The sequence below is a fragment of the Oncorhynchus kisutch genome, linkage group LG28, assembly GCF_002021735.2.
Source record: "Oncorhynchus kisutch isolate 150728-3 linkage group LG28, Okis_V2, whole genome shotgun sequence".
Taxonomy (NCBI): Eukaryota; Metazoa; Chordata; class Actinopteri; order Salmoniformes; family Salmonidae; genus Oncorhynchus; species Oncorhynchus kisutch.
The window spans coordinates 37,257,442-37,279,271 of record NC_034201.2 but is presented as its reverse complement, the minus strand read 5'-3'; the positions used below and the strand labels follow the sequence as shown (position 1 = coordinate 37,279,271).

At 41.9% G+C, this 21,830-nt stretch overlaps 1 protein-coding gene across 24 annotated transcripts in view; it reads left to right on the top strand.

Moving 5' to 3' along the window:
- LOC109872466 (phosphatidylinositol-binding clathrin assembly protein) overlaps window positions 1-21,830 on the top strand; it is a 54,294-nt gene that overhangs the window by 11,601 nt on the left and 20,863 nt on the right. For 16 of the 24 annotated variants that reach the window (XR_004206007.1, XM_031808224.1, XM_020463702.2 and 13 more), the window contains exons 2-12: window positions 3,980-4,122; window positions 8,658-8,733; window positions 10,151-10,253; window positions 10,585-10,678; window positions 10,884-10,995; window positions 12,241-12,347; window positions 12,449-12,490; window positions 13,602-13,687; window positions 14,312-14,435; window positions 14,987-15,123; window positions 16,300-16,400. Coding sequence is in view for 23 of the 24 variants with exons in the window: in XM_031808224.1 (XP_031664084.1) it covers window positions 3,980-4,122; window positions 8,658-8,733; window positions 10,151-10,253; window positions 10,585-10,678; window positions 10,884-10,995; window positions 12,241-12,347; window positions 12,449-12,490; window positions 13,602-13,687; window positions 14,312-14,435; window positions 14,987-15,123; window positions 16,300-16,400 (1,125 nt within the window). In the remaining variant the exon portion in view is untranslated. The remainder of the gene's footprint in view (window positions 1-3,979; window positions 4,123-8,657; window positions 8,734-10,150; window positions 10,254-10,584; window positions 10,679-10,883; window positions 10,996-12,240; window positions 12,348-12,448; window positions 12,491-13,601; window positions 13,688-14,311; window positions 14,436-14,986; window positions 15,124-16,299; window positions 16,401-21,830) is intronic. The other 8 variants (XM_031808220.1, XM_031808218.1, XM_020463699.2 and 5 more) reach the window with 1 other exon arrangement.

The following is a 21,830-nucleotide window of genomic DNA, read 5'->3' as shown; positions in this document are numbered from 1 at the left end:
CCTTGGCCTTGACCCTTACAATTGGAATAAATGTGCGTAGACTCAATGACAGACGGTTGAGAAAATGATGGTGGGAAAAAAGTTTTCAACAGGAAGTCCAGGTCAACTACTGCATGAGCATTACATAGCACTTAGTGTCATCAAACTCAGTCTGGACTCATGACTTACATGTATTAATGGTAAAGTGTATTATAATTGTTAATTAATTGATTACAAATTAATTCTACACAGTAGCTTATGAATGTGACCTAGCTTTTATTTTATAGGAAGGTTTAGTTTTTTTTTCACTTTCTTTCCCATGTGTGATTATGACTTGCCATGTGGTTACAGTTGCTGATGCAAGCTTTTCTTTTGCGGACATCTCCCCGAAATAACTTGCTTGTTCATCACTGGAATCATTTGTCATGGTTTTCATTTTTTTACTTTCCACACAACCCTCCCAAACCACAAAGTATTCAAAATCCAGCTTTGTCTGATTCCCACCAGTTTGCTCTTAGCACTCACTTCCTTTTCATGCTTTGGATTCGAGTCCTTTACAATTTCAGCTGACATCAGACAGATTGTTTAACCTTGGTTGGGTAACTAAAATAAAGGACAGATGACCAACCATGTTATTTTTGGTAGAGAGACTGCTCTCACAAGGTGACCCTATATCTCTGTTGCATAAGATTTGTGATGTATGTAGGCCTACATGATTGCAGTGCTTACTGTACACATAGACAATCTCTGAATTCAGCGTGACATCTTGTGAGTTTAACAGAATCTGACTTGTTACTGGGAATACGTGGGTCAGATGAAAGAACATGCAAATTGGGCTTGGTTTTCTTAATAGAGTGAAACTAAGGTAATGTTCTGGACTTGGCTCTGTCTGGCTCTCCTTTTGAGCCAAGATGTCAGGCACTCTGCCTAATTCAATTTCTGTCAAGCTAGTTTTCGTCCACTTCCCCTGCTGCACTTACAGCAACTTTGTATCCACATGTCAGTAAGCAGAGCAACGAGAGATGACGGTGTGCCATTATTCAATACTCCGTTTCCGTCAGCTGTATCCGTCTACCACAAGGTGCTATGCTTAGGTTGACAAATGTCTTATGGATTTTGAAGGCATTCAATACTCCTTGTGAGTAGATCAGTTTCCTCTCTACTACCCTTGGGGATGTGCCAGTCCGATATAGAAGGATTTTCTGAAGGTTTACCCTGGTGAAGTGTTTTTATTGCATTATCTAGGGATGAAGTATTCTTATATGAAGAGGCGTGATATACATTCAACCATGTTCAGTATCCCTTTCATTTTAGATGGCACCTCTAGGTCTAGGTGTTTGAGCACAAACCTCTTCTCTTTAGGCTTCTATAGCAGCATCTATATGACTGCTTTTTGCCTGTATATGGTGCTTGTGGAGCTGGGATGCATTTCAATTCAGTATCCTCTCATGAAGTGAAAATCATCCTGCTGCTGAGTCTAACTTTTTTGCTTTCAAACTGAAATTAAAGGACAAAGGTGAGTAGAATTACATTTACAATCCCGCCCTTTTCACAAGCCACAGCGAGCAGGTAGCGTTGTTTAATTCTCCGAAATTTGCTTAGACTTACATATAAATATATAGGTCAACAAACATGGCAGCACTTTAGGTAACAGTGAAATACAGGCTAGTTAATACTCACTACTTTGTGATGAATACATTTCACATGTAGTTTGATCTGTTGAAAATAATTAGTTTCTACAACAAAGAATTTTACTCAAATATTTATTGCAGTCATTTGCCAAGTAAAGATTTGGCAAGTGATTGTTTTAAATATTGTATTGCATGAACAGCTCCCTACAGTTATTTGAAGTCACATTGGTTGCTTGATTACAGTGTATCTATATGAGGGTCTCGAAATGGGTTTTACACATTAAGAAGGATGGTACTTGTATAATAAGTATTTTGCACATTCAATGCACCTAGATTGTGTGTGTGTGAGGGGGACGAGGTCAAATCTTGACATCGGTGATCTTCAGGTTTGAAATTCGAAGCTCTAGACAGAGGCCCGAGTTCCCGACTTGGAATTCCGAGTTGGATGACCGTTTTAAAAATATTTCAGAGCTCTTCTTTTTTTTTTTTTTTTTTTTTTCAGTTGTCTTGAATGCACGGAAGTCTGAGATTTCCGAGTTCCCAGTTTTGAACGCGGTGTGTGTCAATGTCCAACGCCCTATTAAAGGGAGAAGACTCCAAACAGGTTATAACACCATTTGGTTCTTATGCATCACTTTGATGGGACTTGTTGATGCATGTGTCCCTCCCTGCATCACCACCAGTCATTTCTGTCAGACCTGAAAGGCCTTTTGTTATCACATGGGCATCCTTTTGTGGATGTCAGAATAGCTTCTGCAGTCAGTAAAGGTGCTCTGTAGACCACCCAGGTTGCACTAACAGGCAATGGCAACAGTCAGCGCTTCAGAGGAACAAGTAGAACAGTTGAATCATCATAGGATGGCAATGCTAAAGTGCCTATAAGAATATCCAATAGTCAAAGGTTTATGAAATTCAAATGGTATAGAGAGAAATAGTCGATGCGTCATAATAACTAAAACCTAAAACTTCTTAACTGGGAATATTGAAGATCTGGGAATATTAAACCACCAGATTTCATATGTTCTGAGCAAGGAACTTAAATGTTAGCTTTTTTTTACATGGCACATATTGCACTTTTACTTTCTTCAACACTGTATTATTGAATTATTTAAACCAAATTGAACATGCTTCATTAATTATTTGAGAGTAAATATATTTGATTTATGTGTTATATTAAGTTAAAATGGTTCATTGTTCATTTCAGTGTTATTGTCATTATTGTTATTATTATTGTCGATACCGGCTTTTTTTGGCCCTCCAATAAATCGGTATCGGCGTTGAAAAATCTATTCCTAATATTGAGCACCCCCAGGTGCAAAAGCATTCCACAGGGATGCTGGACCATGCTGACCTCAATGCTTCCCACAGTTGTGTCAAGTTGGCTGGCTGGATGTCCTTTGGGTGGTGGACCATTCTTGATACACTCTGGAAACTGAGTGTGAAAAACCCAGTGTCATGAACCCTGCAGTTCTTGACACAAGCTTGTGCGCCTGGCACCAACTACCATTCCCTGTTCAAAGGCACTTAAATCTTTTGTCTTGCCCATTCATCCTCGGATTGAGTATGTGTGCCATTCATTGTCTCCAGGCTTATCCTTCTTTAACCTGTCTCCTCCCCTTCGTCTACACTGATTGAAATGGATTTAACAAGTGACATGAATAAGGGGGTCATAGCTTTCACCTGGTCAGTTTGTCATGGAAAGAGCAGGCGTTCTTAATGTTTTGTATACTCGGTGTATATTAGATTCCGGACTCTGTCATTGCTCGTTATGATATTTATTTCTTTGTACTTTTTGGATTATGTGTGTATTGCTAGATATTATTACTGCACTATTGGTAGAAACAAGAATTTCGCTACATCTGCAAATCTGTACACTTTGATTTGATCTCCTTTTGAGGTGTGTGTGTGTGTGTGTGTGTGGCCGACCTTGTGAGATCTGGCATGAGAGCACATTCTCATGGCACTGATGGAAAGGTGCCAGAAGGCATCGGCTTTCACTACAGGCCAGATGGCATGGGGGCCCTGCCAAAGTCCAAAATGCATGTGCTATCCTCAGACAGACGTTTGTGACCATAGCTGCAAAATATATACCCTGGGTGCAACCTATCCTATCCTGGGCTGTGCTAAGGGCTTTGTGCTCTCTCGAACCCGGTCGGTCAATATGACGAAAGCCTGTACCAGGAAGTTTTGTCATTTTCTCACATCAACAGCTTGATTCTGTGGAACTGGTTGTTCAAAACATCTGCCTATGCTCCCACAGTTACACTTCCTCTTGCTCTAAGGCAGACTGTCTGTCTGTCTCAATCACTTAAACTAATATGCCTATAGGACCCTACATTAACCACCATTTCCCCCACTCTCTCCCCCAGACTTGATCCACTGCACCAATGAGATGAACGTGAACATCCCCCAGCTGGCAGACACCTTGTTTGAAAGGACTGCCAGCACCAGCTGGGTGGTGGTCTTCAAGTCTCTCACCGCCACACACCACCTCATGGTCTACGGCAACGAGGTGAGCAAAACCTGTCTGCAACTCCACGGAGTAGGGTGAAGCTGCTTCTAGACACTGACCTTCGGCCAGTTTTGCATTTTCCCCACTCATGGTGAAGGTTAGTTTTGGGAGAGGAAGCTGATTCTTCTAGATCTGTACATGGGGAAACTTCACCCTGGAGCTCTGCAACTCCACACTCCCAGCTGAGCTACATATTATATAATGAATCTGACTCCCAGGTGATCAGAGAGGCATGTCATCCAAGACACGGACTCCGAACTCCAAATCAACCTCCATCCTCCCTTCATACTGTAATGGTACCAATGGCAGCCCAATTCTGATCTGTTGGCACTTGTAGTCCTAGTCGTGGGGAAAACAACCTGTGGTTACCTAGGTTTTCCCATTGGCTCACAGCAAAAACTTGACCTTTTTCAAACACGGTTTTCTTTGTTGTGTGCTTGTTTTTGTAAATTACAGAATTGCATGTAAGAAAAGTACATGTCTACAAATGTATTTTTAACATTTGCCAGCTCCCGAACCTTCTCACTACTTAGAAAAACATCATATTGATATGATAGCTTCTTCCTTTGAACAAGAGTGAATGAAAAAATAGCCTGTGTCCACAGATTTTTTAAAAATGTTTTAAATCAGACCTGAGCTTAACTTCAAATTATTTTTCAAAGAGATCTAGATGTCTACATTGTCTGAGGAGATGGTAGACTTCTTTGAAGTCACTATGTCCCCTGCCGTGGAGATCACCCTCTCTCTAGGAACTGAAGTGCCAGGCACAGCCAGGTAGCGTCTTGCCATCATGGCAATGTGAGGGTATTTACACTCATTGCTTTTCCACCATGCCAGTGGATCGCCATCCACTGGAATGCTGCTTGCTGCCTTGTAGGATGCCACCTCCTCTTTGATGGTGTTGGCAAACGTCTTGCCTGTCCTTGCTCTCCCCGAAAAGCTCCTTCTTGGCCAAATTATTTTGTGGAGGAGATGCCTCAGTCTGCTCCTGTCGTCTCTGTGGCTTGACTCTGCAGAAAAAAATGACTTGATCTATTAAACTAACCAATGATTTATTTCATAGAACTATAATTGTTGCAATAACATTTAATAAAATCCATTCTTATTCCAAATCAAAAATATATTCTAATAGCAATAGCATAGACTAAGATTAGACTGCACTATATTTATTATTTAAGTAATTCATTTTTTTTTGACCTCTTCAGTGGCCACAGTCTCAGTGGTGACATCACTGTATGTCCTCCGGTGTAGGGCAGGGTCTAGGTTAAGACAGGGACTTGAACCTTGGATCAAGTACAGGTGCTCTATGAGGGTAGTCCTGTTTATTAGGGGGGTATCTGGGGTTCAGGTCCTCTAATGGCAGCCTTGACATCTAGTGATGGTGCTGTCTTCCTCACTTTGGGCCATGGATTGTAGAGTTCTTGTTTTCAGAGGTAGGATCATGGACACAGACGGTGCAGATTCAGTGCTCAATAAGGTTGTAACCGTTTTGAGGGGTTTGAGCACCTGGAGAATCTCCTCTGCCAGTTTCACGTCATCATCAGATAAGGTGACGATGTCTTTATATTTTTTCAGGGTCTTGTCTGTCAGTGCAGAGTATACAGCTGCCTGCCGCTCAAGATAGATCTCCAACATGTCATAAGTGGAGATCCACCTTGTAACATCGTGTATGAGCTTGTGGGTCGGTAGCTGTAACATTTCTTGCTTGGTCTTAAGCACATGAGCGGCTGTTGTGCTTCGGTGGAAAAAGGAAACCACCTTCCTGATCCTCCCAAGGAGGCAGTCTGGTTCACTGAGATTTTGTATTTTTTTATTAGGATCCCCATTAGCTGTTGTAAAAGCAGCAGCTACTCTTTCTGGGGTCCACATGAAACATAATACAGAACATCATTAGACAAGAACAGAACAACATACATTCCCCTTTGGGATGCTAAATTGATCACATGTGCAAAGCAAGCTATCTGTGGCCCCAGTCCAGCTTCTATCACTGCATTTACTTGGTTTTTGGCATTATCTGTGGTGATTGGGATATTGCTATTGGGCCTCTCTAGCTTCCACTCTGCTACTGCTCCTAGCAGTACCTGCATCCGATTTGTGCCTGTGTGACTCATAGGGGTGTGTCTGTAGCACTGGACTTCGCATCTCCCACTCCTCTGTGGTGTAGTGAGCAGTCACAGTCACGTAGCTTTCTGTTACCCTGGAGGTCCACTCCTCTGTGGTGTAGTGAGCAGTCACAGTCACGTAGCTTTCTGTTACCCTAGAGGTCCACTCCTCTGGTGTAATGAGCAGTCACGTAGCTTTCCGTTGCCCTGGAGGTCCACCCGTCTGGGCAACAGAGGATTCCTTGGATAATTTGTCGACAATTTTGATATTTTCCTGTTCATAAACATCTGGCACGATCTTCATACTGAAGTGGGTGCGCCAGGGGATTTTGTAGCGTGGCTCAAGCACTTTCACCATATTTTTAAACCCTTGTTTTCCACAACAGAGTATGGCCTCATGTCTGCAGTGATAAACATCCCAATAGATTTGGTGATGGCTTTATCCCGGTCTGATTCTGCAGCAAAGGGCTGCTTAAATGTCGCGGTGAGAAGTTGTCTCTTGGCTGAGATGGCTCCTGTCACTGACACACCAGGGTGATGATGCTTTAAATGTGTGGCCATGCTCAATGATCATACGGCTTTCTTGTGGCACAATACCTACACACCGTAATGGTGTTGTCCACCACCCTTCTTCCACCATCATATTTGATGCTCCCATACATGAGACTTAAATGAAGCTGGAGGCTTTTCCAGTTCTTCAGCTCCTCCGCTAGCCATGGCTGTCACTGCCCTTTTTGTCAATGTGAACATCCAGGATTGATTTGTTAGGATTCCACATGCCCTGTTCACGTGAACAGTACACACAGCTGCTTTAAAAAAATAATCAAATCAACCTTCAGGCTTCAGAATAAAACACAGCACACATCTGTCTTGTGTATCTTTTCACTGAGATTTAGGGAATTATTACTTTAAAAAGTAACAGCGCCAGTAAAACTGTATTTCACACTATGATGGTTAAACTTTGCAATTGAAGAATATCAAATATAAGATACATTTTGATTTGTTTAACACTCGTTTGGTTACTACATGATTCTATATGTTTTATTTCATAGTTTTGATTTATTCACTGATTCTGCAATGTAGAAAATAGTACAAAAATAAAGAAATGCTGGAATTAAATAGTTGTAGACCTCCAAAAGTCTGGTTCATCCTTGGGAGCAATTTCCAAACGCCTGAAGATACCACGTTCATCTGTACAAACAATAGTATGCAAGTATAAACACCATGGGACCACGCAGCCATCCTACCGCTCAGGAAGGAGATGCGTTCTGTCTCCTAGAGATGAATGTACTTTGGTGCGAAAAGTGCAAATCAATCCCAGAACAACAGCAAAGGACCTTGTGAAGATGCTGGAGGAAACGGGTACAAAAGTACCTATATCCACAGTACAACGAGTCCTATATCGTCTAAACCTGAAAGGCCGCTCAGCAAGAAAGAATCCACTGCTCCAAAACCGCCATAAAGCCAGAATACGGTTTTCAACTGCACATGGGGACAAAGAACGTACTTTTTGGAGAAATGTCCTCTGGTCTGATGAAACAAAAATAGAACTGTTTGGCCATAATGACCATCGTTATGTTTGGAGGAAAAAGGGGGATTCTTGCAAGCCGAAGAACACCATCCCAACCATGAAGCACGGGGGTGGCAGCATCATGTTATGGGGGTGCTTTGCTGCAGGAGGGACTGGTGCACTTCACAAAATAGAGGGCATCAAGAGGAAGGGAAAATTATGTAGATATATTGAAGCAACATCTCAAGATATCAGTCAGGAAGTTAAAGCTTGGTTGCAAATGGGTCTTCCAAATGGACAATGACCCCAAGCATACTTCCAAAGTTGTGGCAAAATGGCTTAAGGACAACAAAGTCAAGGTATTGGAGTGGCCATCACAAAGCCTTGACCTCAATCCCATAGAAAATTTGTGGACAGAACTGAAAAAGCGTGTGCGAGCAAGGAGGCCTACAAACCCTACTCAGTTACACCAGCTCTGTCAGGAGGAATGGGCCAAAATTCACCCAACTTATTGTGGGAAGCTTGTGGAAGGCTACCTGTCACGTTTGACCCAAGTTAAACAATTTAAAGGCAATGCTACCAAATACTAATTGAGTGTATGTAAATTTCTGACCCACCTGGATTGTGATGAAAGAAATAAAAGCTGGAATAAATCACACACTCCTATTATGACATTTTACATTCTTAAAATAAAGTGGTGATCTTAACTGACCTAAGACAGGGAATTTTACTAGGATTAAAGGTCAGGAATTGTGAAAAACTGAGTTTAAATGTATTTGGCTAAGGTGTATGTAAATCTTCCAACTTCAACAGTATGTAACATTGCTATGCATTTTCAATTGCTGTTGGTGAATGCAATTATTGGCAATCTAGGAGTTCCTTTTGTATTGCAGAAAGTTTTTACACATGTTTCTGTGTTGCAGAGATTTATACAGTACCTGGCTTCAAGGAATACGCTTTTTAACCTCAGTAACTTTTTGGACAAAAGTGGCCTACAAGGTGAGTAAAGTCAGCTCTGCAGCACTCTGCATCACAGGTTCAGTATCGTCTTCACTGGAGCATTTGAGCTCATACAGTATCTTAAGGTCTATTCTCTCAGGTCAATCAACAGGGCTGCGTTCAGCAGGGAACAATGTCACTGAACATTCAGATAGGAATGCTTCTTCTAGAAAATACATTTAAAATAGAATAAGGAATCACGTCAGCTCTATTCTAGAACTGCAACGTTCCATAACTTTGGCCTACTACATGTGTATGTAATATTGAGACTAGCAAGACTGAGAGGAGAAATGTTCTTTTAGACGGTCCTGCCCTTTTCCCCTCCGCTCTATTCCCAATGGAATGGTTAAGGTATCATGGCAGACTCTCCGCTCACATCAAGCGCAGCAGAATTGATTTACTCAAGGTAAATATGTCCCATGGGGCGGCAGGTAGCCTAGTGGTTAGAGAGTAAAAATCTGTCTTTCTGCCCCTGAACAAGGCAGTTAACCCACTGTTCCCCAGTAGGCCGACATTGTAAATAAGAGTTTGTTCTTAATTGACTTGCCTAGTTAAATAAAGTTTAAATCAAAATAAATGTTAACAAGATGCCTGGCAGCCCAGACCAGTGGGAGTATAATGGAAGAGTAAGCGTCCCTAATCATAATAACCCACATTCCTTTTGTCAGATTGTGTTACTGATAAATTACGGTAATAGGGAGCTGTCAGTTTGTTTAAGGATGATGACTTGGTTGGGGAGTATAGCACTCATGACAGAAATCTACAAGATGGTGAGCTGTCAAAGACAGCCTATTGGGCTGTCTTTGACAGTAGAAGAAAATACGGGACAGACCATATAAAAAAAATGCAGTTGCCCATTCCTTTTTGCTACAATGGATGACAAGGGCACGAGTAGTCACTGAATGGTTTGATGAGCATGAAAACGATGAAAACTATATGCCATGACCGTCTCAGTCACCAGATCTCAACCCAAATGAACATTGATGGGAGATTCTGGAGTGGTGCCTGAGACAGCGTTTTCCACCAACAAAACACCAAATGATGGAATTTCTCGTGAAGAATGGTATTGCATCCCTCCGGTAGAGTTCGACACTTATAGAAACTGTACCAAGGTGCATTGAAGCTGTTCTGGCGGCTCGTGGTGGCCCAATGTCCTATTAAGACACTTTGTTAGTATTTAGTTTATTTGATCAGTTACCCGTATATCCACCAATAAACTCTGAAGTCGTCTTCATTTCCAAAATCAATGGAAAGAATTTGCCTCTGCTTATTGTATCGCTTAGTTCCCCAAATAAACAGTTAAGAGTATAGGCTAGTTGTTTGAAAAGGTTATTATGTGGCAGTTCTACAGTGAGATGTGTATCACCATCAAGATGCAGCTGATGCTAAAACATTTATCCCCCCATTGTCTTTTCAGGCTATGACATGTCTACGTTCATAAGGAGGTATAGTCGCTACCTGAACGAGAAGGCTGTATCGTATCGACAGGTCGCTTTTGACTTCACCAAAGTAAAACGAGGGTAAGGACTTTAATTCTCTGTTCAAATGTTTTCTTATAGCATCCGGCCCAGATCTACCTAGTCTGTCCTATATTGTATACAATTGTATACAATGTACAGTCGACTCCTGGGAAGTGTGTTTTGGATATATTTTTGTGTATATTGCTTACTCCTGCATGAAGTGCACATGGTGTAGGGGTTGATTTGGGATTGGGCATCTGAGTAAGTGAAGTGTCGTTCACTAAGCCTAATTCAAATTCATTATTTTAGGTTGCATACTTCATGACATTGATGACAGTCCAACATCAATAGTATTGGGCTCCTAATGATTGGAATATTTTATTTCCCCAAGGGCGGATGGCGTTATGAGAACCATGAACACAGAGAAGTTACTGAAGACCCTACCCATTATCCAAAACCAGATGGATGCACTACTTGATTTCAATGTAAGTTCCTTGTAACTTGTTGTACTGCTATGGCCTGAATAAACGCTCCAGCTCTCGAATATAACAGTATTGCAAAAAAACTGCCGGTGAATGAGTAGCTCTGTCGTGTGGTTAGGAGTTACTGCTGAATCAGACCAATGAGAATGTTTGATGGGTCGTCTGTCAATTCAATTCGTCTGCTTTGGATCCCCCCCTCCATCTCCAGGTCAATGCCAATGAGCTCACCAACGGAGTGATAAACGCGGCCTTCATGCTTCTGTTCAAAGATGCCATTCGACTGTTTGCGGCCTACAACGAAGGCATTATTAACCTGTTGGGTAAGTACTTCTGCCTTCTGGCTCTCAAGAGGCTCTGGCCTGCCAGTCATTATTGCCATATCATCGTAACCATGGAGCAGCGCCGATGCAGAGACACCTTTGCACCCTGTCGTTCTGGGTTGATACTGTATCTCTGGCCTCAAATTATTTTACACAACTCACTATCAGCCTGCCCCATGTTATCAGGTTGACTTAACGAGGGCCAATAAACGACAGTGTTCTACTACTGCTCTGCTTTGTTTTAGTGAACTGGGTTTGCAAGATGACATAAGGTCTGTAGGTTGGTTGAATTGCCTTTTGAAATTCAGACAATGTCTAAAACACTTTGGGGAAGAAATCTACTTTCCAATTAATTCTAAATTAGTTTCCTGAAGGGACTGTGTTCAAATGAAATTGCACCCCAATGCTGGTGGAGAGACGGGTCTTGCACACAGACTACTCTGCATATCTGTTTGCATATCTGTTTGCACATGTAGTTCAGTGCACATGTAGTTCAGTGCACATGTAGTTCCGTGCACATGTAGTTCCGTGCACATGTAGTTCCGTGCACATGTAGTTCCGTGCACATGTAGTTCCGTGCACATGTAGTTCCGTGCACATGTAGTTCCGTGCACATGTAGTTCCGTGCACATGTAGTTCCGTGCACATGTAGTTCCGTGCACATGTAGTTCCGTGCACATGTAGTTCCGTGCACAAGTTGGAAATTAAAATAATGTCAATAACATTGGAAATAGAAATTCCAGAACACTAACATTCTATTTCTCCACAAAGTTGGACATTAGACTGGAGTTAGAGAATTGCACTTGGTTCCTAGACTATGATAAATTGCTGGTCATTACATACAGGTCAAGGCTGTATTCTCTGCTATGAGGATGGATGCCTCTCACTCAGGTGAGAGCCTTGTTCCTTTTGGGGGACTGAGCAGGCCTGTGGGGGGGGGGGTGGAGGAGCAAATTGGATATGTGCAAACATCAGTGGAACGTTTACCAGCTAGTGAGACATGTTTAGGATTCATGCACCCCTCTGGAGAGTTTGTATACTTCCTGCAGACGTCTACATTTTAAGGGACGATTTTCTGATTGGAGAAAAGTGTAATATTAGAGTTATACTATGGAATATTCAACACCTCCCCCATTAATTTGCAAAGGCAGTTTGATTAATTTGATACAGTTTGATCGTTTATCCTTATTTGATGACATTTAAGTTCCAGTGCTTCATTTTCATGTTACTCTTTTCACTTCACAGAGAAGTACTTTGACATGAAGAAAACTCAATGCAAAGAGGGCCTTGACATCTACAAGAAATTCCTCACTAGAATGACAAGAATCTCTGAATTCCTTAAAGTAGCGGCGGTAAGATCCAACCTTGCTAACTTCTGTGTGATCAGATTTTTTACCCCTATATTCACTTTTACCTCCATGTTATCTTGACCTTCCTCCCTCCTTCCTTGCAGCAAGTAGGGATAGATCGAGGGGACATCCCAGACCTCTCCCAGGTAAGACCTGATGCTATCTATCGCTTTCGTATCTCTGTGGCCCGAAAGTGCAGCGGGTCTGAGATGGAGTCCTGCTGAACCCCTCAGCTTGACTTTATTTCAACGCTCCTCAGTGTGCTGGCTGCCGGCCTCTCTCACCACCCTGCCACCTCCTGCTGTTTCAGACCTTCCAAATAGTTACCTCTGCACAGCCCTAGCTATCATACATTGCTTTCTTGGGCGCACACTGCATGTTTCCTTACTAAAGGAAACGCCAGACTCAGGCCCTGCCCAAATACTTTCAAAATGCTTCTTTCCTTCAAGTAATCAAATCACAGATCTGATTTGGTTGGATTGATGAAAGCAGTAGGTTGATAACCTTGCCCTCATCTTTCCAATCACTTCTATATCTGTGATCGAGGAAGGAAGGGTGCACTTTATTTGCATTCGAATGGGGACTCCCTCTCACCTACACCTTGCACGGCATACAGCACATAAAGGTGTTAACATTGTCAAGGCATATACAGAGTAGGCTAGACCTGAGATGAAAGGAATAAAAGGAAAAATATACTTCCACTTTGTATACATTGAAAATGGCAAATTATAAACACTGTATGCTATTATACTGTTCCATGTCACCTTTCAAGAAGGGCCACATGTTGTATGGGGTTAGCTACATCTCTCGCTTGCGTGTCCAGTCTTAGAATAAAATGGTATTATGTTTTTACTTTTCTTATCACCATGTTCAGATGGTGCTTTAGCAAGACAAACGGTATTTTGCAAGGGCATTCATTTTGTGATTTGTATTTTATTAGGACTGTTTTGGATTTTAAATAATGCCTTTCGATAGTACCTTTCTCCCAAAACTTTATCATCGCTGATCTTTATCATCGCTGATAATTGCCACCTTTGTATTCTGTATTTTTCCTTAACGTTCCATCTTCAGATTACAGTTTGTGTAAGTATCTGTATCCCACTCTTTTTAAGTGTTTGTAAGGGTAGTTTGTTTTCTTTGTGTGCATTGTGAAATAACTAGGCATGCTTACTGTTTGTGTTCCGTCTGCTATTCCACCTTTGTGATTGCATTTTTCCCCCCAACCTTTGAACTCACTATTTATTTCCATTTTAATAGGCCCCCAGTAGCCTCTTGGATGCCTTAGAGCAGCATTTGGCTTCTTTAGAAGGGAAGAAGGTGAAAGATTCCACAGCAGCCAGCAGGTACTGTTATTTTCCCTTCCATTTACTCACTGCCTATTCAAAACAGTCCAGTCAGACAAAGCCTGCTTTGCTCAGGTACCAAATTTAGCAAGTGGGTGTGAGCTGGAGCTGAAGTGTTTGTTGGTGGGCAGCAATCTCAAAAATATGTTTTTGTACTGCGGTCCAAAGTATTATTTTCTGTGTTTTGCCAGTTGTTTCCGAGAAAATATTGACGAATGCCACAGTTGCAGTGTTTTTACCCTCAATTTATGAAAGTCCTATATTGTTAATAAAGACCTACTTGTCTGTGGCTAATGCCAGGCGCATTTGATTTAGTTTCCTTTTTGTGTCTTTCAATGTACTATAATAGTATACACGTACCATCAGTGCTCATTCAGGTTCTCTGTTTAGTGGGAAAGGTGTGTTATAAACTATCCCTGTCAAGCAGAATCCTTTCTATTTTATTCCAACCTCCTATTACTATTGTAGCCTGTATCTATCAAAGTGCAGTTGTAAAAATATGTGCCACTTTCTTTCACTGAGCTTGTAGAACACAGCATTTTTGACAATGATCAGTAAACAGTTTTCCCATAGCCCCCACTAACTGACCACTGTCTCTCTCTTCCCATGTCTCTGTCCATCCAGGGCTAGCACTCTCTCCAACGCTGTCTCTTCTCTGGCCAACACGGGCATATCTTTCACCAAAGTGGACGAGAGGGAAAAGCAGGCAGCTCTGGAGGAAGAGCAGGCTCGCCTAAAAGCGCTGAAGGTACATTTTCCTTCCATTGTGCTCCTCTCTCTATCTCTGACTGTCTGATCTCTCTCGCTCTCCCCCTTCAACTATCCTCTCGGCTTATTGCCCTACTGGGTTTAATCTGTGCTGACTGGTCAGCAGCATCTGTAGAACATTCAGGGATAATGAACAAAAATTAAACGATTTTCTGCCTTTGGGGGGAAAGGCAATGTCGAGGGAGTTTCTTTATTTTCTTTTGGAGTGGATAAGCTGCCGTTAAGTTGGTCTAACATTTTATTGAGCAGTATTCACACTACAGCGATCAAGTCTTCAATGAGGTTTTTGTTCTCGTTTTAATCTAAATTAATGCTATGGTATCCAACCAAGCATCAAGCCCGAGGTGATCCAAAGAAGGGATCTTTTTTTAGCTAATAAGTTGCTCTCCTGAGGTCATCAGGCCACAGAGTCCCCACCACCTTGGTTAAAAATTAAGTCAAAATACATGCTCTCAGAAAATGTTAGCTGGCCAGTGTACTGTAGGTAGGCCCGGGTGCTTGTTTTTGTTGACTTTTGCCCGTTCCACCTAGGAGCAGCGTCTGAAGGAACTCCAGAACGGTCATTCTTCCTATGCCACCACGGTTGCCTCCCCTGTGTCCACTGACAGGCGGACCATCAACACAGCACCGGCCATCGACCTTTTCTCCACACCCAGCTCCACAAACGGGTTAGAGCACCCATTCTCTCCTAGGCCTTACCCTTATCACTCCCCCACTGACTTTGCCAAAATGCTAGGTTACATGTATAGTTCCCAGGCACGGTTCATAGCTCCTTGTTGAGTTTATGGTTGTGCCCTATATAGTGCACTACCTTGGACCAGAGCCCTATGAACCTTGGTGAAAAGTAGTGCACTAAATGGGGAATAGGGTGCCATTTGAGATGCAAACTATGTTTACATTTGCTTACCCATCCAGTTGTTTCAGATGTTTTAGGGAGTATTAATAATAGCGTAGTGGTTGGGGTTGTTGAAGCCAGACTAGACCGTCAATGCCATGTATCCATAGAGCCAAAGACTCCATTGCTATTAATCGGCCTGCCCATCTATTCTTACCCACTCTTCCCTATGCCTTTGCCCACCTAATGAATTTGATGTCCGTGTACTAAAGCTGGGATGATCAATGGACACTGACCGTACCGATCACACCGCAGGCATTCTGCTGACATCGTTCATTATGATAAGTAGCCTATACTAGAGAAATGTGAAGTTTGAAATGAAATAAGTTTGCTAATATGGGTTATTGTTAATGGGACAATTGATGGCTACAACCATAGTAGTAGTTTACAGGATAATAATAAAACAACAACTGGTGCACATTAATGTTATAGACTTTCTATTTATCATTATCGCATATATTCAGGACATTTATCGGGTATGGATTTCTCTCCATATCACCCAGCTCTACAATGTCCTTCTAAAAATAATATTGTACATAAATGGGAGCATTACAAAATAAGAAGAATAATGAATAAATCGTAGCGCCAATTTAAAGGTGGATGGCAAGGGTGCATTCCCCCGTTTGAAGGCATGAAGCTCAGGGGTAGCTGTTTACGGAGCCTCCATGGCTGTACAGAGGGTATTGATTGCATGTGACTTTCAGAGACTCCACTGTTTCTCCCTCTTGGCTGCTTAATCAAGCCTGCCAAGTTTGCGTGAAGTGTTTGACTTTTATTTATTTTTTTGTAGGTGAAGGTTGGGAGTAAGGAGTAGGTAGAATGTCCCCTTCCCTTTGCTAGGTGAAACTTCTACCTGGAGCATTATGAAAACCTTTTGAGTAGGCAATGGGAGAGTTGGGGTTTTGCTTTTGGGAGACTTTTTAACTTCCCTTCCTCTTCCCCCATCAAGCACTTCCAAAGCGGCGAGTGACCTTCTGGACTTGCAGCCTGCATTTCAGCAGCAGGCACTGCTACTCTCCACTGGCCTACCAACAGCCAACACATGGGGAGGTGAGAGCTCCCGCCACACTGCCGGTTGCCTGTTTTACACGCCTGATTCTCTCTCACACACTCTTTTTCATTCAGATTCCTCTTGGTAAACTGGGATGGGCCTCTCCATAGGTCATAGTGGATACAACCCGTAGCATTCTCAAACAGCTTATTAACTCGATAAGCTTGCTGGTGGTGGATATACAGTACCTGGTGTATTTGACCTCACTCCTGAAAGCTATCGGTGAGCTTGAATTTGAAATAGGATGTTAAGACCACTGATAAAATCAGGTAAAGTTGATCAACAATCCAATCACAGTTAGGTATTCATTAGGATCCCCATTAGCTGCTATACTTCCTGGGATTCAAAAAGGAATATAACAATTACATGATAACCAAACAGCCTACATCATAAATAAAACAATACTTCATGTAAGACATAATTACTATATAAAAAAAACATCAACATAAAATGTACAGTATTAAAATATTAGTGTGTGGGTATACGTGTGTCTCTTCACAGTCTGCGTTGTTCCGTGAGGTGTTTTATCTGTTTTTTAAATCTGATTTTACTGCTCGCTTGAGTTATTTGATGTGGAAGAGAATTCCATGTAATCATGGCTCTGTATTATTGTGTGTTTCCCAGAGTCTGTTGTAGACAGTGAAGAGACCCCTGGTGGCATGTCTTGTGGGGTATGTTTGGATGTGTTCATTTGAACGGACAGTTTGGCGCTTTCAACATGTTAATACCTCTCACAAAGACTAGCAGTGATGCTATCAATCTCTCTACTTTGAGCCAGGAGAGATTGACATGCATGTTATTGATATTAGCTCTCTGTTTTCATTTAAGGGCCAGTCGTACTGCTTTGTTCTGGACCAACTGTAATTTGCCTATGTCCTTATTTGTGGCACTTGACCATGTGACTGGGCAGTAGTCCAGGTGTGATAAACTAGAGCCTGTAGGACTTGCTTTGTTCATTGTCATGTCAAGAAAGCAGAGCATCGTTTTATTATGGACAGACCTTTCCCCATATTAGCTACCGTTGCATCAATGTGTTTTGACCATGACTGTTTACATTCCTGGGTTATACCAATCAGTTTAGTCTTCTCAACTTGCTCAATTTCCACATTATTCATGGCAAGATTTATTTTAGGTTTAGGGTTTAGTGAAGGATTTGTCCCAAATACAATAGTTTTTTTTATATATTTAGGATGCCATTCTAAAACTCTAAAGCTCTTTAATCAAATCAAATCAAATCAAATCAAATTTATTTATATAGCCCTTCGTACATCAGCTGATATCTCAAAGTGCTGTACAGAAACCCAGCCTAAAACCCCAAACAGCAAGCAATGCAGGTGGAGAAGCACGGTGGCTAGGAAAAACTCCCTAGAAAGGCCAATACCTAGGAAGAAACCTAGAGAGGAACCAGGCTATGTGGGGTGGCCAGTCCTCTTCTGGCTGTGCCGGGTGGAGATTATAACAGAACATGGTCAAGATGTTCAATGTTCATAAATGACCAGCATGGTCGAATAATAAGGCAGAACAGTTGAAACTAGAGCAGCAGCACAGTCAGGTGGAAGTTGAAACTGGAGCAGCAGCATGGCCAGGTAGACTGGGGACAGCAAGGAGTCATCATGTCAGGTAGTCCTGGGGCATGGTCCTAGGGCTCAGGTCAGTTGAAACTGGAACAGCAGCATGGCCAGGTGGACTGGGGACAGCAAGGAGTCATCATGTCAGGTAGTCCTGGGGCATGGTCCTAGGGCTCAGGTCCACCGAGAGAGAGAAAGAAAGAGAGAAGGAGAGAATTAGAGAACGCACACTTAGATTCACACAGGACACCGAATAGGACAGGAGAAGTACTCCAGATATAACAAACTGACCCCAGCCCCCCGACACATAAACTACTGCAGCATAAATACTGGAGGCTGAGACAGGAGGGGTCAGGAGACACTGTGGCCCCATCCGAGGACACCCCCGGACAGGGCCAAACAGGAAGGATATAACCCCACCCACTTTGCCAAAGCACAGCCCCCACACCACTAGAGGGATATCTTCAACCACCAACTTACCATCCTGAGACAAGGCTGAGTATAGCCCACAAAGATCTCCGCCACGGCACAACCCAAGGGGGGGGGGGGGGGGGGGGGCAACCCAGACAGGATGACCACAACAGTGAATCAACCCACTCAGGTGACGCACCCCCTCCAGGGACAGCATGAGAGAGCCCCAGCAAGCCAGTGACTTTAAGTGTTGCAGTTATTACTTCCTGTGGTAGCTGACCTGACATGTATAATGTTGAGTCATCAGTGTACATAGACACACTGGCTTTACTCAAGGCTAATGGTAGGTCATTAGTAAAAATTGAAAAAAGTAAGAGGCCAAGATCTTGAGGTATGCCTAACTCTACCTGGTTTACGTTAGAGGATTCCATTAAAGAACAGTCTGTGTTTTGTTAGATCGGTAACACTCAATCCATGATATGTCAGAGGATGTAAAGCCATAACACAGGGTTTTTTCAGCAGCAGACTATGATCAATAATGTCATAAGCTTGCCTGATGACTCAACTGAATTATTCCACTGAATCATTTGCTTTTAGGGCTCCCGAGTGGCACAACAGTCTAAGCCACTGCATCTCAGTGCTAGAGGCGTCAATACAGACCCTGGTTTAATTCCAGGCTGTATCACAACCGGCTGTGATTGGGAGTCCCATAGGGCAGTGCACAATTGGCCCAGCGTCGTTAGGGTTTGGCTGGGGTATGCCTTCATTGTAAATAAGAATTTGTTCTTAACTAACTTCCTAGTTACATTCTTTTAAAAATACATACCTCAGTCTGAGACTGACATCTTTGAAGTTGGTTGTGGTGATGTCAAAATGAGGGGTGTTGTATAAGACAAAGTAATCAGCGATTGGATCATCTCTAACCAATCAGTGTATCAAAGCCAATGACACATTTTCAAAACGTTGCATTACCCACGTGTGTGCTGTCTCTGACTCAATCCATCGGTTTCTAGGACCAATCGGATGGTCTAGAACGTATTTCCATTCTAGAAATCGTATGGGAGGTACTCAGATCGAGACTCATTGCGGAGAAGAAACTAACATCAGTGGGTGTGGCGTAGTGTTTGTCTGGAAAGTCAAAAGCTGCACTGAAGTCTAATGAAACAGCTCCTGAAATCTTATTATGAGTTTAGTAGTTTGCCAGTTTGTCAGCAACTCTAAAATACCGGTCTGTATCATGACTGTAACCTTATTTATTCATATCATTAAAGTTAGTAACTGACCTTTTCTGATTTGCTATGACACCTGTTGTTCACCATTCATGGCATTTGTATTTAAACCTCGTGATGCAGGTGCCAAATTAAGAGGCACCTTTATCTGGAGTGCGTTGTAATGTTGTGTGTGCTTTGGAATTCAGGGTCATGTGTCAATGGAAAGTAAATAATGATAAGGTTGAAATGATTAGATAAACCTACTTAACTGTGTTTTCCTTTTCACTTACAAATATACTGTTCGGGTTCTTGTAGTCACTGTATGAATTGTAGTCACAGTATGAATCCACTGTTACTTTTTGTCAGTCCTGCAAAGTTTCAGGTTCATCAACTTGAAGCTAGAATTATTTATTTTTGTATTCTTGTTATTTATAATTGTACACAACCTTTTTTTTGACTTGATAAATGTATACTTTTCAAAAACGTTTTTAAAGCAAATGTGCTGCATTTGTTCCAATTGAATATTTCCAATAAGGACGGTAAAGTGTAGGTTACATGGATTAAGGCTGTCTAGGTTTGTGTCATGTCTAGAAGTGAACATTATCGAATGGTGTCCATGTTTCTTCTTCTTTTCCACTAGCATTGACTTTGCTGATAGCTATTTTATTGAGGACAAATGTACTTATTATGACTGAGATGTGATTTTCCACCTGGCTATCTTCAGATGAATTCACTAACTAAGTCGCTGTTTTTCTGCTAAATTACTTAAATGTCATGTTAAAATTCAGTATGGCCTTTGGTATAATGTGATGAAATAACCTGCTTTACGTAAAATATTGTTTGTTATAGCTTGGCAAAGATTATTGTGACTCTAGATGACAACATAAGGCTGTTTGTTTCCAAGTCTACTTCAATATTCGTTTCCTTGCAATGCTACTTGGAGTATTTGTGATACTATCTCAGTTTATGGAGAATTCTGTCTGGGGCATGGGGTTTATGTTCAGCCGCACCCGGTGTTGTGTTTCTGCATGCTTTCCTTTGACTTGACTCGCCGTCCTCTTCTAACTTCTTGTTGTTCTGCCCCCTTTGCCTGTGTAGATCCTTTCACTTATACAGAAGCTGTCGAAGACTCCATTCCAAACTTTAACCCTTTCCTTACACATCCTGTTATCGATGTGGTTCATCTGCCTGTTGTGTCTTTCGATGGTGTTAGTTCTAGGACATCCACTCGTGAAATGTTTGGTGGTAAACAACATTGACATTTTTTTTGTGTTAAGTTTTCTTTGTCTGTTATGGTGTTGTCAGAAATGTCTCCCATTGTCATATTCAGCCTGAATGCACCATTCCATAGACATAAAAACCATTAGATGGTGATAGCTCTGACATCAGCCATGTATTCCTATGGAAAACTCCCGATGGTGCATGAAGCCGGAAACTATTTACATTTGAAGCGTGCCATATTACTGAATGGCACCAAAAAAAATAGCTAAAATCATGGTGAAAGTGCCTGTAACTAGCAAAGGATCATGGTCGATGTAGTCGTTTTCAGCGTGCCTGAGCGGGTTAACCTTAGTGTCTATGGCATGAGGGCGTGAGCCACCTCATAGCCTGCCGGCCTGTGATTGGTCTGTTTCGGCACGTGGTCTGTGTGACAACACACTCAGTCATCAGAATGGATCACTATTTAATTAAATATCTCCCTTTGTAGTGAACTTATAAATCATTCACTGTGGGGATCAAACTTAATCATAATAAACTAATTCTATAGCCCAATACGTCAGTAAATTTTTGGGGCTTTCTAGTGCAGACCAGGGCTTTTGGCACTGCTAGTTTGAAGTTGCCAGCAGAACTCGTGAATTAATGCTCCAGACCGGACTTTGCACCATTACTTGTCGTGTGTGTGCCTCAAAAGTGATACTAAATCGGCAATCAGCAATTGAAACAATAACGCAAAAGCTTAATCCCCACCCCTTTTTTTTGTAAAAAGCTGAGGGATGTAGCTGGAGAAATTAAACCACTCTCAAATTAATAGACAGAGCTATGGAAGCAAGGACTGACCATCCATGATATCAACATTATTGTTTTAACCATGTTTTGAGGCTATACAGTGGTTGTTTACATTTACTTTGTTTACAAACATTGGAGTAAATAAAACATGCTTATTTTGTGTTCTGATGCGGTATGAAATTAAACTAAGCTCATGAGGTATTTCTAAGGTATATTCTTCAAGACTCAGTGG